This window comes from Falco cherrug, chromosome 3, assembly GCF_023634085.1.
Source record: "Falco cherrug isolate bFalChe1 chromosome 3, bFalChe1.pri, whole genome shotgun sequence".
Taxonomy (NCBI): Eukaryota; Metazoa; Chordata; class Aves; order Falconiformes; family Falconidae; genus Falco; species Falco cherrug.
Window position 1 is genome coordinate 83,372,641 of NC_073699.1, and position 18,303 is coordinate 83,390,943.

The 18,303-nt window shown below is 36.8% G+C and overlaps 1 protein-coding gene across 5 annotated transcripts in view; it reads right to left on the reverse strand.

Moving 5' to 3' along the window:
• The window catches only part of SEMA5A (semaphorin 5A), a 350,426-nt gene that overhangs the window by 62,908 nt on the left and 269,215 nt on the right, over positions 1 to 18,303 (reverse strand). For all 5 annotated transcript variants that reach the window (XM_027798610.2, XM_055705236.1, XM_055705237.1 and 2 more), the window contains exon 16: positions 16,866 to 17,013. In XM_027798610.2, coding sequence (XP_027654411.1) covers positions 16,866 to 17,013 — 148 coding nt within the window. The remainder of the gene's footprint in view (positions 1 to 16,865; positions 17,014 to 18,303) is intronic.

Here is an 18,303-nt window from a genome sequence, read left to right on the forward strand (position 1 = left end):
ATTCTCATCTGCAGGCAGCCAGCCACTGGCCCTCAGATTAGCAGAGGAAAGGGGGAAGTTCAGCTCCAACACTTCTCAGTACAAATCAACCCCATCAAAGGCTTGGACAGTGGTGAGTGAAAAACAGTGTCCCTTATCTTCTTTTTTTTTTGCTGAGAAGGGTGAAATTATTCACGTTATTTGTTATGTTGTGAAGACCTAGCATATAATGATTTTTACAAATAAAAAACTGCATGGGAAGTTAAAACATTTTAGGTAACGGGGAGAAGAGAACAGCAATAGAAGTCCCAGCACAATTCAGCTCTAGTAGGATGTGCTAATATAGGTAAAACTCCACTTCAGTCATACACTACCAGCTGTTTAGTTTGCTTCTCCTTCACCAATACATATTCCCCACATTTATTTGTAATTTTTAGACTATTTACAGAATGATCTGAATTTTAAAAAGTGTTGAGAATACTTTCCTCTAAATCATTTTAACATTAATTACAGTACTTTAAAACCTTGAATGTGCACTGTTTTGCCCTAGGCACCATTTAAGGGTAAAGAAAATGGGGACATCGTAATTCAGAAAGTCAGGAAGATGTCTTCCAGTACAATGGGCATTACAGTTATTGCTCCTTGGTTCCTGATCAGAAAATAACAGCATTGTTACTTAACAGGCTATTTAAGATAAACCTTTATGTTTCCTAATGCTGCCTTTTGTCTAATCTGCCTGTGTAACCTGGAATACTGCCAATATAATGATTGAAAGTCCTGTTATGCAATGTTTTCAATTATAGTTGGGACTGTATAGGACTTATGGTGACCGAGATGCCAATTTTATTGGCAGCAATTCATAGATGTCGTTCATACTTTGCTGTTTTCGATGACTGAAATAACCCCAAACTCATGTAATGATTGGTACTATTCAAAATAAGAGAAATGAGAACAATACCGTGAACTAAGCCACTAACTGAAACTGGTAAAGTCACTCTTTCTGTTAAGTCACCTCTACACAACAAAATGGCTTTCATGAAACCTAGATGCATACGCATTCTCCAAAGAAGAGCCTGACCCCAGCATGAATTACAGCGATTCAGTCAAGTCAAAGCTAAAAAGTCCTTTTAACCATTTTGCAGTCAGTTCTGTAGCCTTCTCCTTCAGTATCTCTTACCTCAGGCCGTGACCCAGACAAACCCGGATTAAGCTGGTCCCCAGAACATGGATGTCCTTTTCACTCCTGATACAGCTGTGCTCTTGATTCTTACTAAAAGCTTACAATACACTCAACTATCATGTATGTCCTGAGCACACACACATTTAAAAACACGTACTTACAATCCAAAAGACACCACAGATATACCTATATATATGGATACATACCTTCCATAACACCAACACTAACTGAAAGTTAGACTCCACTGTTAGATTTTAGCAAGAAAGTTTTAGAGGTGGCCTTTAAAGGCCTATCTGCTTGTCTGAGGTTAAAAAAACTAGTCGTCTGACATAGAAAACTCCTGAAGGTTCAACTCTGAAAATTTTATACTATCAGAGCATAAACAGAAACAATACCTATCAAAACTCACATCCAGACAAGCCCTGAATGTTTGTACTGTACACTTAAAAATATATGGACATATGGTTTGTTAACTTTAATTAACGGAATCAAATAAGAATGGATCCATTTATGAAAACCCTTTCTTTATGAACTTGTATAATCTCTTCACCACTTAAAAAAACCAACAAACAAACCACAGAGCAGTTAACATTTTTCCAAGGAAAATGTAGGGAAGGAATCAATTGGAACAGCTTTGTATTCAAAATCATCTGCGAAGCTTCAAAGTTATGTTTGTTAGCATCTGTGCTCCAGCTGTGGGGTTTGGAGCTTTTATTTTTTTAATCACATTTCTTATTCCAATGAGTAAGTACTTGATTTTGTGCATTTACAGAGTCGGAAAGTGAATTCATCAGGGACTGTACATTCTCCCACAGCCTTTAATGGCATTTCACTAAAACATCATGGCAACTTCAAAGCTTCACAGGACATCTTTTTTACTGGATCTTGATAAGTGACAATTTTACACTATTAAGCTAGTTTTAAAAAAAAAAACAAACTTGGCAATACTTATTGAACTCTGTAGAGGGAAAAAGATGCCTAGAAAGACAATTAAACCAGCCAACAAACAAAAGCCACTTTCATCCAACTCATAAAAACTATCTCTGATTGCAATGCTAACCAATTCCTTGGTTGTTGGGAATCCATTTATGAGCAAGCCCTTACCTTTTTTTAAAAAGCAGTCAGAATGAGAGTAAGTCTGAAACTGACCCAGATGCCACTGAAATCAAAGGAAGACTAAATTGACTTCAATGCCTTTTGGATGGGGCCCCATTTTAGATGTGACAATCAAGGACAAAAACCACTCTGCATGTCTGTGAGTCCGTATGAAGGATAACACACTTTTGAAAAGCTACAGGAACCAAAAGGTGTATTTTCTCCATGACTTTAAAACTTCATAGATTCTGAGTCCTCTTGTCTGACCTCTCATAGCCATGATATGCTTATCAGGGCGCAAGTGTGGGGGAGAGGGTGCTTTGGGTTTTTAAATTCAGTTTGCCCAGTTCAGCAGTTCCAAACAAGTCTCCTTCAGGATCTCATCCTTCATCCTTGAGTAAGCAGGCTAGGTTCCTGGTTTATGTGACCAAGGTTAAGAAGTATGGATACAGTGACAAAAATTACTGTATTTTGGCCAACTTTTTTTCTTTTTCCCCAGAGAAGCATAAAAGAATTTTCTCTGCTGCTTTCTGCTCTCTTGGGAGGTGATTCTACTCAAGAGAAAAGTATTAAGGGACTAGTCCCTGACCTCTTCTCTGCAATAGAAATGAACAAAGAAGATAACTGAGTTCAGTACAACTATGGATGAGCGACCTGAATCAGGGACATGAACCAGCAGAGTGCTACTGGGGGGAAGCTCATCATGGACACTGTATTAGAGGCAGAGAGGAAATGCTTGCTGTCAATCAAGAAATCTGAGGATGAGCAAAAAAATCACCAGAACTAACCAGTAAAGAGAGAAAGGTCAGCAAAGGCATGAAGCCACTCTTCAAAAAGCTGAAGCTGAGTACAAACAAAAAGTAAATGGAAAGACTCATGAAATCCTGCATATTAAAGGTAAAAACACAATAAAAGTGACCAGAAAAGAATTCAAGGTGGAATTTCAAAAGGTATAAAAGCTTAAGCTCAATCCTATTTCAAGCATACTAGGGACAGAAAGATGGGTGCAGAGTCGATAGGCCCAGTATATTATGAAGGCACAGAAGGGGCATTTATAAATGGCAAGACCACAGCAGGCTGTGGAACAAATAGGCAAAAAGAAAAAAAACCTGTTACCAAAGAATATAACTAAGGAGACAGAAAAAAGTAAACTGATACTAGTGGCACATAGGTTCTTGCTGAGACCTGGAAGATGGTAAACACCATTTTTAAAAATACTTCAAGAAGTTCAGGGGAACTATAAAACAATGAGCATCCCATCTGAATTGGCAAAATCAGAGGAAATCATGACATGAAATTAGCGGATACATGAACAAATACATCTACTGGAGAACAAAATTATATACCTTGGTTTTTGGTGTTTTTTTAAAAAAAATATTATTATTAAAGGAAGCCATGAAGACATCAGTCTCTGAAGAAGTCAACAAATATGGATACAGGAGGTAAGCTGATACAGTTTACTTCCAATTCAAGAAGACATTTCGCAATGTCTTTCAAACTTTCTTAGGGAAGCTTGCAGCCACAAGCTAAGAGAAAAACTATTATCCTTTCACAGATAATTAGCTGCTTAAAAGATGGGAAATAGAAGAGAGGAATAAATGGTCAGTTTTCAAAATGGAAGGTATCCAACATGGGTCTATGCTGGGACCTGTGTGGTTAAATATATTGAACAGCATGAGAAGCACTGTAGTATTGAATATGCTGTCTACTTTCAGGAAAATGTTTGAAGGGGGCATTGCAGGGGAAAAGGGAAAGGGTAAGTATACAATTAAGGAACGGCACACTGTATCAGGCTGGTACTGCAGGGAGAATGCAGTTCTAAGAACTAAACTCATAAATAAATTTCCCCAAAATAATCAAGGGTGCCTACCTTATCAGAGGCAAAAGATTAATAGTCCAATTCCATTTCTATTTGTCTGACTATTTTAGGCAAAGTCCTTCCGTGACTTTAGCAAAGACAAATACTTCTTTTTTAAATCTTGCACTCTCATGATTTTATTTTCCTTTCTTCTCCACATTTCACCCTACCCTGCCTCTTACAACACAGAAAATTCTGCTCATACATATTTTTCTTTCTGTGAAGTTTATGGCAACATAAGTTAGTTTTTCTTGACATTTCGGGACTATCATGGAAAGTCAGATTTGACTTTATACTTAGGGCATCTCATAGTATTACACTTCTTCAGTTTTACTTAGAAAACTATCCAGTAAATAAATTGCCAATCATTCTGAAAACAGAAGAAAGAAGTGAAAACATTTCCTTAACTAAAGACACCAAATGAAACTGCATTCTTTACTTTTTTTAAAAAAAATTACATTTATATGACCCCCAGCAAGGTTTTAGATGAATTAATTCCTATAATCCATCTTTTGACTTTTTTCTCTCATTTTGTGTAATGGATCATTTTTATACTTCATACCAAATTGCTGATGCTAGATTTCACTATATGTCTAATATTCCTTTTAGCCCTCCATTTCAGAATAAGATGATACGCACTGATACTACTTCTTTTTCTAAGTACTTTAAACCCTCTTTAACAAAATATTCATGCTGCCAAGCTATCTCACACAAATGCTTCCATATGTGAATGGGGATTCTGGATCAGCCTTTCAATAAAGGACAGGACACATAAATTAATTATTTTTAATAAGGATCTTAGTGAATTTGCAAAGAGAGTTATATGCTTCTATGTGAAAGCATATAGTATACTGCTACTTTCGTGAGCAACTGCCTGAAACGTTTTGAAACTTCTGACGGAATCACTTTTTGTGCTTTAAATAGAGGGAACATACTTCATTTCAGATTAAAGCAGGATTATAGGTCTTGGATTTCTAGACAGAGTAACAGCCAGATACACTCTCTGGACTTCTGCTGGCTGATTTCATTCAAGGCTGTGAAAAGACTTAGCTAAGTCAGGCAACACCCAGAGACGTGGGTCTATTGACTAACTCTCATGTTTTTCACATAGCTTGTGTTGATTGGGATGAGGACAGAATAAACTCAGCTGTGGGAAATGACATTTTTGCAAGTAAAAGGTACATCCACAGTAGTAAGTCATTACCGGAACAGTAAGTTGGTAAAGCCACATTATCCAAGCTCCCACATTACAGATATGAGCCATATACAACGTCCTCACAAGCACAGACATGTAAATGGCTTTTTATAAAGAATCTTGGAATTTGCCACTACCTTCGTAAATAATCCTCATGTTCTGCAAATGGGATTGCTTGTGAGTAAAGGAGCAATCACACAGAAGGGAATCATGTTGAGCAGTGCACCGATGTTGGCTACCTAACAGGCTTGTATCTGACCTGTTGCCTGGCCATCCAGTCTACATAACTGGCAAAGTAGCTGTAGTACCATAGAATCTAGGGAGAGATTTAAGTTTCCTTTTCCTCTCTAATCCACGAAGGAAATGAGATGTTCAGGTGTTATCTCCGACAAAGCCTGCTTCTCCTCAATACTTGTGCAGCCTCCTAGCTGGCATGTTGAGGAAGAAACGCCTGGCAACCTGCACAGCAGGATGAACTGCACAACGAGCTGCCAGTGAGGGTACCCCGAGCTAGGGACCATGAAGGCATTTAGGATCTCCAAGTTCACAGTTTGGAGATCAATATGTCATGCTGCAACCTGCACATTTTCTCATGCATCCTAGAGGGAATCAACAGGGTTTCATCAGTTTGTGTCAGCTGAGGACCTGGTCAACTCCTCTTAATTTTAAATGCAATTAAATTGCTAGCAGAGTTAGCATATCAAGTCTGTTGTTTCTTTTCCACTTTTCCTTCTGGAGATTGATTCAAATCCGAAAGAGATGAAAGTGAGTCTGTCCTTTCTCTGAATTAGATAGCTGAAAAATAAAGGTATGATCTACAGCTGCTTTTCTCCCTCTAGAGCCTCTCTGACAAAGCAAGGAACTACAATTTGGGGCTGACCTATTTCTGGACCACTCCCAGTCTGCATAGGGGCTTCATCAATTTCAAACAAAAGATAAACCAACCCCTTTATCTTCACTAAGTAGTTAAGTGCTTTACTGATCTCTCACACTAGAAATTGTTATAAGTAACAAAGTTGGAGATTTTCTTAATGTAAACTAAAAGGCCTATTTTTATGACTTCAAACTCATTCACCTTTCTGATGTTTCAAATGATACAACAAGTATTGCTGAATGAGAGAAAAATCTGTTCTGGACTCTGCAGGATTAATAATTTTATTTTCACCTGCATTTCTGTGGCAGAAATATGCAACATGATGCTGCTTTCAAGTACCATAAAAGGTCCTGACAGGGAGACTGTGAAAATACATTCTGCCCTTCAAGCAAGGACAAATCACTGTGTAAGCTGGTAAATGAGCTCAGTGTTTGAGTTTATATTCTCAGACGTGAAGAATACAATCCCACCTACTAGAATATTCAGGCCTAAATATCATTATTTCAGAATGCTGCAACAGACTGAGTCACAACATCCTGTAGATACAAAATAAGTTATAAAAAAACACAATGAAAATGTATGTTTGCCTTTTTTAATGCTCGTGAACATGATTGCTCAAGATGAATGTCAGAGGCTTTGAATAACTTAATGCCTTTTATTTGGTGGCTGTAGTATTAGTGCAAAAGTCTTCTAAGCCAACAACTGAATGTGGAAGTGATGAGGGAATCAACCCAGGATCAAAAAACAGGCAGTTTTAATAATTCCATTAATAAATACTTGAATTTTATTATTTTTTTTAATTATGTCCTAACCTGAAATAACCTGGGCAAGAATAGAGCTGCCTGCCCCTATTTTCAACAAAAAGCAAAATCCTTCCACAGTGTAATAAATCAAAAGCTACTATAATGCTTTGAGACTAAGTGAAAACAAAAGCCGGCAGATAAATATAATTAATTTGGATGGAGTTCCATTTAATTGCACTTGGATGGCTAAGGACTGCTTCCAATTAACTCAGCCAACGAATCAGTCTTACACTCTTCAACAGTTGCTGCAGTTCTGAAGCTATAATGGCAACAGCACATATTGCTTATTCAGGCTTCATCTGTCCCTCAGTTTACTGAGGTCAAAGCGAAGAACACTGAAACAACACTCGGCTCCGTGTTAACCACCAGGTCTAGATGTGAGCACACTTCTTGGTATAAAATGTGTAAACACAATTACTGTGTTTGCTCTGTAGCATTTTAACTAGAGGTGGCTAAACGTAAAAGGAACAAAATAACTCAGAGGGACAATTTGTTGCAAGCTGATTCAATACTCACTTAGAAAAAGGAACATTGAAAATGCCATTCTAGATCAGACATGCTGTTCCTGGTTGTCATCAAAGGTCAGCACAGAAATAAGTGGAATGCCCAGAGTACAGCTGCCAATCTGACTGTTAATATTCAGAAAAATATTTAAAACTTTAAAATGTAATTTACTAAGCTACCTAAAATGTTTTTAGGGTTGGTTTGTTGGTGGTGGTTTGTTTTTTGTGTGGTTTTTTTTTTTTTTATGTATATTACAACAGTAGTTCATCCTGATGTCCTGCACAATTTTAGTGTAGGGTTTTTTTGATTCTTGAGATTTAAGTCTCAACAGTTTCTTGCAATAAGTTATACTTGGCAGTCCTGGGTTAACAGTTGGACTTGATGATCCTAAATGATTCTATGATTCTATATCATTTAACAATGCCCTGGAGAGAAATTAATTCTTTTAATTGGCTTCATATTTCCTTAAAATTCAGTATATCATGAGACAGAGTGCACAAAAATGCCAGTGTTCCCTCTCTAAACCTATCATTAATTTATATATTAGTCCTTCATACACTAGAACCCAGCCTACCCTGACTTATTAGAATTCCAATTTTTTTCTTTAGGACACTTTCCAGGGCTCAGCTTACTTCCATTATTTGTCATATCCTTTAGGAACAGTAAGTGTGGCTAAAGAATAATTTTATGTAACAGCTCTATCATATTTCTGAGGTCATTGTCAATGCCATGCTTCATGCAACCTTTTTTTCCATTTTGATTGCAAATGCACAATAACTTAAGATTGTTACTGAACTGCTTACAGTAAAATAAAGGTTTCTGCGTACTTACAAAGACATATCTTTGTAACAGAAGAGACTTTGAAAATTTGTAGATGAAATTATAATGAGCTTCCATGACTTCAGTCATTGATCCAATGGTGTCAGATAAATTCAGCTTCAAAATAAGCTCAGCTTTGAAGATAACAGCAGCGGTAGAGAAATTGCATTACTTGCAATATGTGAAACAAAGTGTGATTTCAACTAGCTTCAGTCCAGACTGTTACAGTCATGCCTTCTGAGACTGATATGAAATTTATATGAGTTTATATGAATCTCCAGACTACCTTTTTTTCTTTACCAGAAATACCTTGCTGAAACATCCCAGATGCTGAAACTGAATCTACGTTTTTCACTGCTGCACAACTTTTCTGGCTTATAGCTAGTTCCATAAAGAGCCCATGCAACAGGGTCATTCTTCTGTCTTGTTCCTCACTGTGCTTCAAGGTGAGAGCAGGAGTTTTTGTTAACTTTATGTTGTTTACGACTTTGCAATTATGACACAACTCACTTCACTTCTATTACTTTATCCCTCAAAATATCTAGTGCCTCCTATATGACATGCAAATCAACCTTTGTATTGATTATGCCCCACAATTTCAGGTCACCAGCAAACGTAAACCAAATTTGTCTGCCAAAATCACTAAAAACACTACTAAGTAATATCTGCCTAAAGTAATTCCTTTAGGAAATCTAGAGTAACCTCTCAATTAGCTGACATTTACCCTGGCCAGGACAACCCACTGCTATGTCCAGTTAGCTATATCCACCTTTTAATTCCTATACCTTCTTCTGGTGTATCGCTTTAATGATTTTTTTTTTGTACCACCGTATCACAAATTTAATACCATATACTTTGAAGCTGCTCCATTTTGATTGTCAGAAGCCCCTGTTATCTTCTTGAAGAACAATGCTAGAAAGGTATTTAGTGGTCTATATTGGTAATATCTTAAGGGACTGAGTTGTTCAGAAATTTGAAAATCAGAGATCAGGTGAATCAGCCCATCTCTACCTCCATCAATCAAGAAGCTTGTTATATATTTGTTCCTTTTTAAAAGCAAAACAAAACTAAAAAAATGTATTAAATACAGCTTTAGACTTTCCAGTACTCTGGGATTTTGTTGTTTCTTCTTCCTTCCTAAATTTATCTTTTATAAATTGTTGTATTTCTATAGTGTAGCAATTACTATAACCAACTGTCATATTTTGAGTTTCAGCTACATGCCTTCAGGAGTCAAGAAGGATTATTTTGCATATGCAAAACTGCCTAAATAGTTTTCACCTTATTCCCTGCCTTCTTTTTGGCACCGAGAACTGGTTGCAACTGAAGACAGGGCCCTTACTGGGCTGAGCCAGGACTCTGAGACAGTACAGAAAATACTAGATGGGCTACTAGACAGCTATCATCTGTTGCATCCTACTTCTGTGATTGCTAGCTGGAGAATAGGAAGAAACTTCCTCCCAGAAATGATTGGTAAAAACACTGGATGTTATATCTGTTGTTCTTATTTGGCTTAAATTCCCTCAAATATTCCAATTGCCACTAAATTACCCATTCCCTGAGTCTGCTGAAATCTCTCTGTAACCTCTTTTTTTATTTTTTATTTATTTTTTTAATGGTTCTCCCTTTTTATTTCAGTTCTGATTTCATGGGAATACTACTTATGTATCAAATAAAGCTAAATAAGTAGATGCATAAGCACGGGAACTAATGAAGCCTGATTTCCTACAAGTTTGTATTTCAAGTCTTTTAAATTTTTCCTTTTCTCATTTCCCCTTCCAATATCTCCTGCATCCTACAGCTAAAAATTAAAAGACATGCAGCAGCTAGTCACAAGCTATACGTGTGCTAACATGTACACGCATAGAGCAGCACCTGATGCCACTTGGACCAAGTAAGGGACAGAGCTGCAACTCTGTTTCTCAAAGTGGGAACAAATTTAAGATTTCATCATTTATTGGGCCACTGTTTTTCATGCAACTTGTTTCAATTCCATGTCGTCATCTAAGACTACCCTCCAGTCAAACAGTTGTAATAGGGGAGTGGGTTCCTTCCTAATAGGCACAAGAGTAAGAATACCTGTCAGACTACAATATGATCCTGTATGCCCTATTACTTGATGAAACTATGCTAAAACCATGCCTACTACTTTTTGTTTTGATTTTTAGTGTTCAATGAGAGTTATGGGTTTCTCTCCAGAGATAACTAAATGTTTTAGGTCCACAGCAATGAAAAAATCTCTGGCTGGATGAAGCTTGATTCCCCAGGAAATATCCTCCAGCTTCAGTAGCACTCGTTAATTCATTGTAACATTGGTGCAGCACAAAACCTCAGCACCTGACATCCTTTCTTCCTAAAAATCTTTCTCCTTTCTCATTAATATTCAAAAAACCAAGCCTAGTCAAAGGGAAGTAGAAGCTCATGTCTCATAATGCTGAGCCCTTGAGCCCAATGCAGTGCCTGTTGGGTGTAGAAAGAAGGTGGTTTCAGATACTTCTGTTTTCTGTGGTTACCAGATGCAGTAATGATCACAATGCAAACACAGAGCCTCATACAGCCAGGTGTGAGGTACTACCTCTAAGTAATAACAAAGACTACATCTACAGCATGGCAGCTGCTGAAAACCGCAATAAGTAGCAGTACCTGCAACAGGATGCACTCTGGTGAGCTTGGTGTTTTAGGAAACCAACGTGGCAAATTCTGGATGTAGAAGGTCAGGTCTCCTATCTGATCAATACAACCCTCTAAGTGGATGAAAACACTTGGCTATCACCTGACCTGGAGTGACATGTTGGCTGTTACCTACATCCCAAACCTTGAAAGAACGAGAGTTTGTGCACAGTTACAGTAAAATTGTTTCCTTTTTTTTTTTTTTTTTTTTTTTTTTAAATAAGATTTGGACTTCTGAATCAAGTGCACATATGTCAAAGGCAAAGCTCTTGAATGTGAGAATACTCACTTTGGAGAACCATTCTAACTAGATTTGAGAGAGATTTCAAACCAACTGACACTGGTCCACAAAAGAACTTGCTGTAAATGACTTGGAAGTTCCTGAAAGAGCTTGCTATAGGAACCTCAGAACAGAACTGCAGGCAGTGTCAATTGTCACAGGTTGAACTGAATTGCTTGAAGTGGAGAAGGAACGGTTTTCCAGCAGCTGAAGATTTATTTCTTGGTTTATAATTATTTTTGAAATTACATGCTTCTCAAAAAATGGATGCTTCACACTGCTTTGTTTTAAGCAACAAAGCAAACAACTTTGCAGTTTATTGAGAGTTTTAAACTCTCTTTCAAAATTAAACAAAACAGGAAAATGATCGCTGGATGTGTAGCTAAAGAGTACCTTGAACACATGACATCTGGATATATATGCACATCAGTTCAACCAGTTTATATTTCTTCTTTACCTTGACTATGCATGCCAAGTTAATAACTCTACTGACAAAGTTGGGCACCACATATACCATTGATCAATTATGTGTTAGCATTTTCTGAAACTATTACTTGTGATTTTTTTTGTTTGTTTTACTCTCTTTAATTACTTGGCATTCTTATAATCACCATAGCATATGCAGCATCAAAAGAAGACATACTTTGCTAACCTTTTAAAACATACAAAAAATAGCTAATAATCAATGGTGTTTACATTATAGACAGAAAAAAAGGATTGAAAAAGAAATGAGGATGAAGTAGGCAAATGTCATATAAAAAGTACAATTTTTGTACCTCGTGCTTATGAGTATGTTTTCTGATTTTTGCAATAGATGCATTATTTTATTTTTTTTTAAAAGAAAGAGGTCAAATGGAAACTTAAAAAAGAACCATCAAAAAAGCATATTAACAATCTTCTCTTCTCTTCTGGTCCCTTTTCTCTAGACTAGCATTTGGAGTTTGTTTTGTGAGATGGCAAATATTTTAAAGGCAGACTCTTCCTTCTGATGGATAAAGTACTTCTGAAAACCTTCCATCTTCAAATTCCCTTTAAAAACTTAATGAAAGAAAAGATTTCTGACATTTTCTTTACCAATACTTTTTTTTTAATCTTGTGTTATAATAGAAACTTTAGAATACAGATAGTTGGTTTTTTTCCCAAAGTTTGTGTTCAGCGGTGTTCAGGACACTGCTGGAATGTTGAAATAATAATAATAAAAAAAGATTAATGCAACACTAGCAACTATTTCTAAGAAATAAACAAAATTCCTCCTTTTATTTCACTCCATAGCAAAACCCTGCATGCTTTGTTTTGGTATATACATTTTACCAGTCTCCCATTGCAAAATCTAAAATTGACGCATATGTTAGCATAACTGAAATGAGAACACAAATATATGCAAAGTATGCCCCTCAACTTCAGCCTCAAACTAGATTTCTTATTCTAGCAATAATTCTTTAAAAAAGTTATTTTTTATTACTGGCCTGAGGCAAATTCAACTGAGATTATGCTTCTCAGGGGAAAAGAAGCATTTTCTGAAGCAAATGTACAACTTATCTGAGTACGCTGTAAAATCTGAAGATATTTGTCCTCTGAGTCATATTAGCACAGTCCACAGAATTCCACAGTTCCTTCTCTAGCACATGTATCACCCGAATACATGAGAGTAATACCTGTTTCATGATCCACTTAAGCTTTCTATTACCAGATTTTAGCTGCTCTTAAATTTGGCTGTGATAGTCCTATGTCTTACTAGACAATTTCAAGCATTCTTTACTAACTTTAATTAACATAAAGACTTTGACAGGTCCTTATGGCTCCAGATTTTGATTTCAACCTTCATCTTTTTGACCTTTAGGAGTCTCTGTGGTCTAATTCTCCCACATCATAGCAATTTATGGTTTTCTGTATTCAGTGTAAATTATTTCAGTCTTAAGTCTCTAGCCATCTATCTTAATGTAATGATTGCACTTCAGCAAGAGATGCATATTTAAAATATCATCATGTTTTTCTCTCTTTGGAATATTTGTATGCATCAAAAGATTCATTATTATTATCATTATTATTTTATAAGGTGCTAAAGTTGTGATAATTGCAGGGAACTCTCCACTGAGACATGATAAAAGAAATATTCAAGTGCCCTGGTTAATTTCTGCTATAAGACAGATAAAGACAAGAAACAAAGTGACGAGAAACATGCAAAAAGCAAAACACAGGCAGTAGCCACCTGCTGTGATATTACAGACTAAGAGCAATACAACCAAACTAAAAGGAAGGAAAAATGCTTAATAAAAATTACGTGGTATAAATCATCAGGTGGACACAGACAATAGCCAGGAATATGGTAAAAGCTGCCAAATGCAAACAGCTGAATAGATTAGGATTACCTATACTGCAGCCTCACAGTCTGGTTGCCGGCTAGAAAACAGAAGAGGTAGGTTCTCCTACAACATAAATCTGGTGCCCTGATTCTGCTGGCAAACAAGCTGTAAGACTTCCTTTCTTAAACCTTATAAAAACAGTTGTTGCTTTTCTCCCCTGACCTCCCACTGAAAAATGGTTCTAAAAACAAAGAATCAGCATAGTTGAAAGGGGCCACAAGACAGCATTTAGTCCACACCTCTTACATGTCAAAAATACCTTTTCATAAATGAAACTTAACATACTTATTATCTTCCTAAATAACCTGTTCTCCAGTACTCTATCTACCCATTTTTCTTTCCCACTTTTTACAAACACAAGTCTTGACTTTAAAGACCGCAGACTCTGAACCACAGAGCTGCAGAAGGTCTATGGCAAATCATGCTGTTCAAACATTGTGACAATTTCCCAGAGCTCATCCTCACTGAAAGTAAAAAAGAAACCTGGAGAGTATCCTTTTAAATTAAAGATATCATCTAATGGTTTAAAGAGAATTGAACATTTTAAGTCCCTGAGTCTATTCTCAGTTATGCCTTTAATTCACTTGGTGAAAGTTTGGCTTATAACATCTTTTACTCCAGACTGGATACTTGGTAGACAGGGTAGATTACTAACACTTTCATTGCAACTTTTCCTGAAATGATTTAGCTTTCCAACTGTTCTGAGATACTCAGAAGAAAAGGTTTAAAAAACAAATTAAATTCAGTACATATTTTTCACCACCTAGGTTAAGTATCACTAAACCCAGTAAAGACGGGAAATTAGTAGTAACAAGGCACAATAATTCTCCTTTATTCATTATGGTAAAAATCCAAAATTCTAATTGTTTTGAAGGCTACATACCTACAACAATAAAAATGATAATTTGGTTGAAGCAGAAGAACCTCTGATAAGTAGACAATTTTTGATATTCATGCTCCTCATTCGTTACCATTGTATTAATATAAATAAATATTTCATGCATTCAACAATTATAAGAAGGCATAAAAATATCTCAGTGTTCTTTCATACATTAATGAAACAAATTCTTAGAAGAATTAAAGTACCTTTTTCTCCAGGTACATGACAGACAAGGTCCTACTACAGCTACAAAACTTTTGACTCAAGACAGGTAGCTTCCAGGTTCAAATTCACTAAAACTTAAAGAGAGCATAGACTTTACACCCAAGTCCTTTGTCTTTCAAGAACACCAGGGTTTATGGAGGATTTCTACTTTAGGTTGGTTTCCATTGGTGCCAAGTATTAGCAAGACAACTATGTACTCCAAAGCTAAGCGCCTTTTTTGAAACCATCAACACAATAATTAATAAAAACAACCCTCCAAAACATTTCTATAGCTGAACTAGTAACTGTTTCATGACACAGGAGAGACAACGTGCTAGGACTGGTAATAAGTTACAAAAACCAAGAAACATTAATCTCCAAGCAATTTTAATTAAGAAATTTTTACACCAAAGATTTTCTTACTTTTCTCATGGAGCTTCCTTTAAAAATTAGAGCTATGTATTTTCATATCAGACCATGGGAAGATTTTGTGCAAAACAAAATACTGCTTTCTTTCACAAATATTATTATGGGATAAACAGGGATGACAGAGATGGAAAAGCTTCAGATTTTGCTCTTTTCTGTGCTAGTCAGGAAGGTTTAACAATAGATCTAGACCATATGTCTGCTTTATTATATACCATCAGGGGGAGACAAATATTTTGGAAAACTTGGGATAATTCGAAGTTATTAGGCTAATTCTTAAAGTTCAACTGAAAGACAAGAACAAACCTGCTGCACATTTTCAATCTACTGAAAATGCTATTCTACCATCAAGACAAATGTTAAAAAGAACAAAACCTGGGAAAATGCACAAAACCTTAAAATTAGAAAAAGGTAATAAATGATCCTTTCTTTAGTCTTGAAATACTGTCAGTCTAACAAATAGACCACAGATGATGACAAACCTCAGAATTATGCTTAGTCTTGGAAATGAAGGCATGTAAAAATTGGTTTAATATGTGGGGCAAAAAACGTATTTTTCTTCTACCTCTTTAATATTCTGGAACAAAACTGAGTAGATGTTTCTCAGTGTACAATATTAGGCCTGGCCATTAAGCATAACATGCTAAAACCAAACTCTCATTTTTCCTTTGAACTGTGTTCATTCTTCATCACTGTGGAGATTAACACCATCATCTGTCATTCACCTGCAGAAACTGTCTTCTGCAGTTTGCCCACTTGAAGCTTTCAACCAGGTTATGCTTTCTACATAATTCCCCCTTCAGTGACAATCTACCACTAGATTTCAAATTATCATGAAACAGCACCCCAAGGTTCATCTTCTGACGTTCACCTACACTTGCTAAGACTTCCCTTCAGTTTCTCATTGTCCTGCAATAATATTCTTTCCTCTGGCTTTGATAGTGTTATCTATTCAGGAATACTCATACTAAGGTTATCTTCCCAGTGTACTGCAGTGAATGTGTCACCCTGCTCTCTACATGTGTCTGCTATGTTTTTCTCCTTCACCCCTATACCACTGTGCATCACCTCATTCACCTTTAAGAAAGCAATTCCTATTTTGATGTTCCCATTACATGAAACCTACCACCTATATTTGTTCAGGTACAGGAAAAAAACCCTATATGCTTTCCCATATGTATCCATAAATTGGGTATCCATAAAGTACTTCATTCAAAATTATCCCACCGTAGCTTCAAAGCCTGACACCTGCTCTGCTGCTGCTATGCTAAGATCACTATCACTATTCAAGCTTCCTTCAGCACTTCCCAGTGGTTCCCTGTGTTCACTTACTGACCTCTTATGCATTTTGATTATAAACTTATCTTTTCTGTGCTGTACAGGACCTGATACACTGGAGTCCTGAGCTCATAGCTAGAGTTCCTATGTACTCTGGTGATAAAAATAAAAAACACTATAAACATGCCAAGGACACATCCACATCTGCATCAACCTTGGCTCAGGAAGCTCATATTCTAAATGATATTGTGAAAAAGCTTAATATACATTTCTGACTGATAAACTGTGTGAATTTCAGCATACATGAGGAACATGGAGACAAACACACTCTGGTGACCACATGTGGTGTTCACATTAGGTGCAGAACATACAGAGATACACAGATGCCCTATGGACAGAGACATCCTTGGCATACGGCTGTAGATATTTGCTAAAGGTAAAGCTGAGAATTACTTACCACACTGCAGCCGGGACAGTCAGGACCATTTTCACATGTCCTACGCCGTGCCTGGATCCCTCCTCCACACTGAGCAGTGCAGCGCTCCCACGGACCCCAGCCTGTCCAAAACACATGAGGTGGGCACAACAAATGCTCATTGCAGTACCTGTGAGAAGAGGCAAACAAGGAGGAAAAAAAACCTATTTAGTACCAAGACAAGATCTCCCCCCAAAGTCCCTAATTTGCCTTATTCAGACAGATGTTTGTACAGGGAAATATTTTATACAAGGGCCCCCTCTCTATTCATAACACACTGAACTAACAGTTGTCACACTGCACAGAGTGTTTAAACATTTGAGATTTTATTTTTGGCTGCAATTGCGTGGGTGAAGCGTTTGTTTGCTTTATTCAGTGCCTTTATACAAACCATGCAATACAACCATGCTATTGTACTGTGAGCACGTAAGTAAGGTTGACAACTACTTTATTAAAAACAGTTGTGGCTATACATCTGGGGCAGAAGTGAGTCATCCAAATGGAAGGCAACCATTTATGCAAGCATGCTGTCTTTTATCAGTCTCCAGCTAAGCATCGATTAGGCTCCCTCTCTCCTTTTCAGAGATCTAAACTTGCTTTTTGTTTTCCACAGTGTCTCCACATTTATGGGTAAAACAAAAGCTAAAACATTCATTCTAAGCATAAAGAACTGTACTGCTCTCATAATGTTATTACTTTACCTTTTAAAGGGTGCTTTTAGCTACGATAATCTTTGAAGGATTTCCCAGTGAGTGGCAAACTGCTTCAGAGGCCTACTAAGTTCTTGAGGGAAGCAGGAATATTTTGCTACTGAGCTGCCATTATTATAACAAGAATTGAGATATGTGGGAGGGTGCCAAGTTTTAGTGAGTTTTTTCATCTTTTTTAAAACCCTAAGGTTCCTGATTTTTTGAGTGCGCCGTACAACAACTCTAGCTGGAGCATATGCTGCTTAGTAAGGACCCTCTACACAGGTCCAAAGGATTTGGGCCACCAGCAAGTGTGACTGGGGCTCTTAAAGAGACCAAGTTGTTATTTCAGATAAAGCAAAGCTACAACAGATACTCAGAAAACACAACCCTGAAGGAGTGCTCTAATATTTTATGGATGCAGCTGGATGGCTCTTGTTCCAACTACTGACTGTCGTGAACAAACAAATCTGTTACAATATTTCCTCATTTTTTACACCAGCCATTCAAAACTCACTGTCTTCTTGCCCTTCTAACAAGTTTCCATCATTTCACTCTCTCCTGCAATGAAAACTGATTCTTATGCTTCAGTAATTCATATTCTACAAAAAGACAAACGACAGTATAAATTTGTCATTTTCAACCAGAATAACTACAACCACTTTTTTTTTTTCTTTTTTTCCAGAAAGCCCCAAGATCCTCAAGCTCTAATTCTTCATTACAAGGGAATC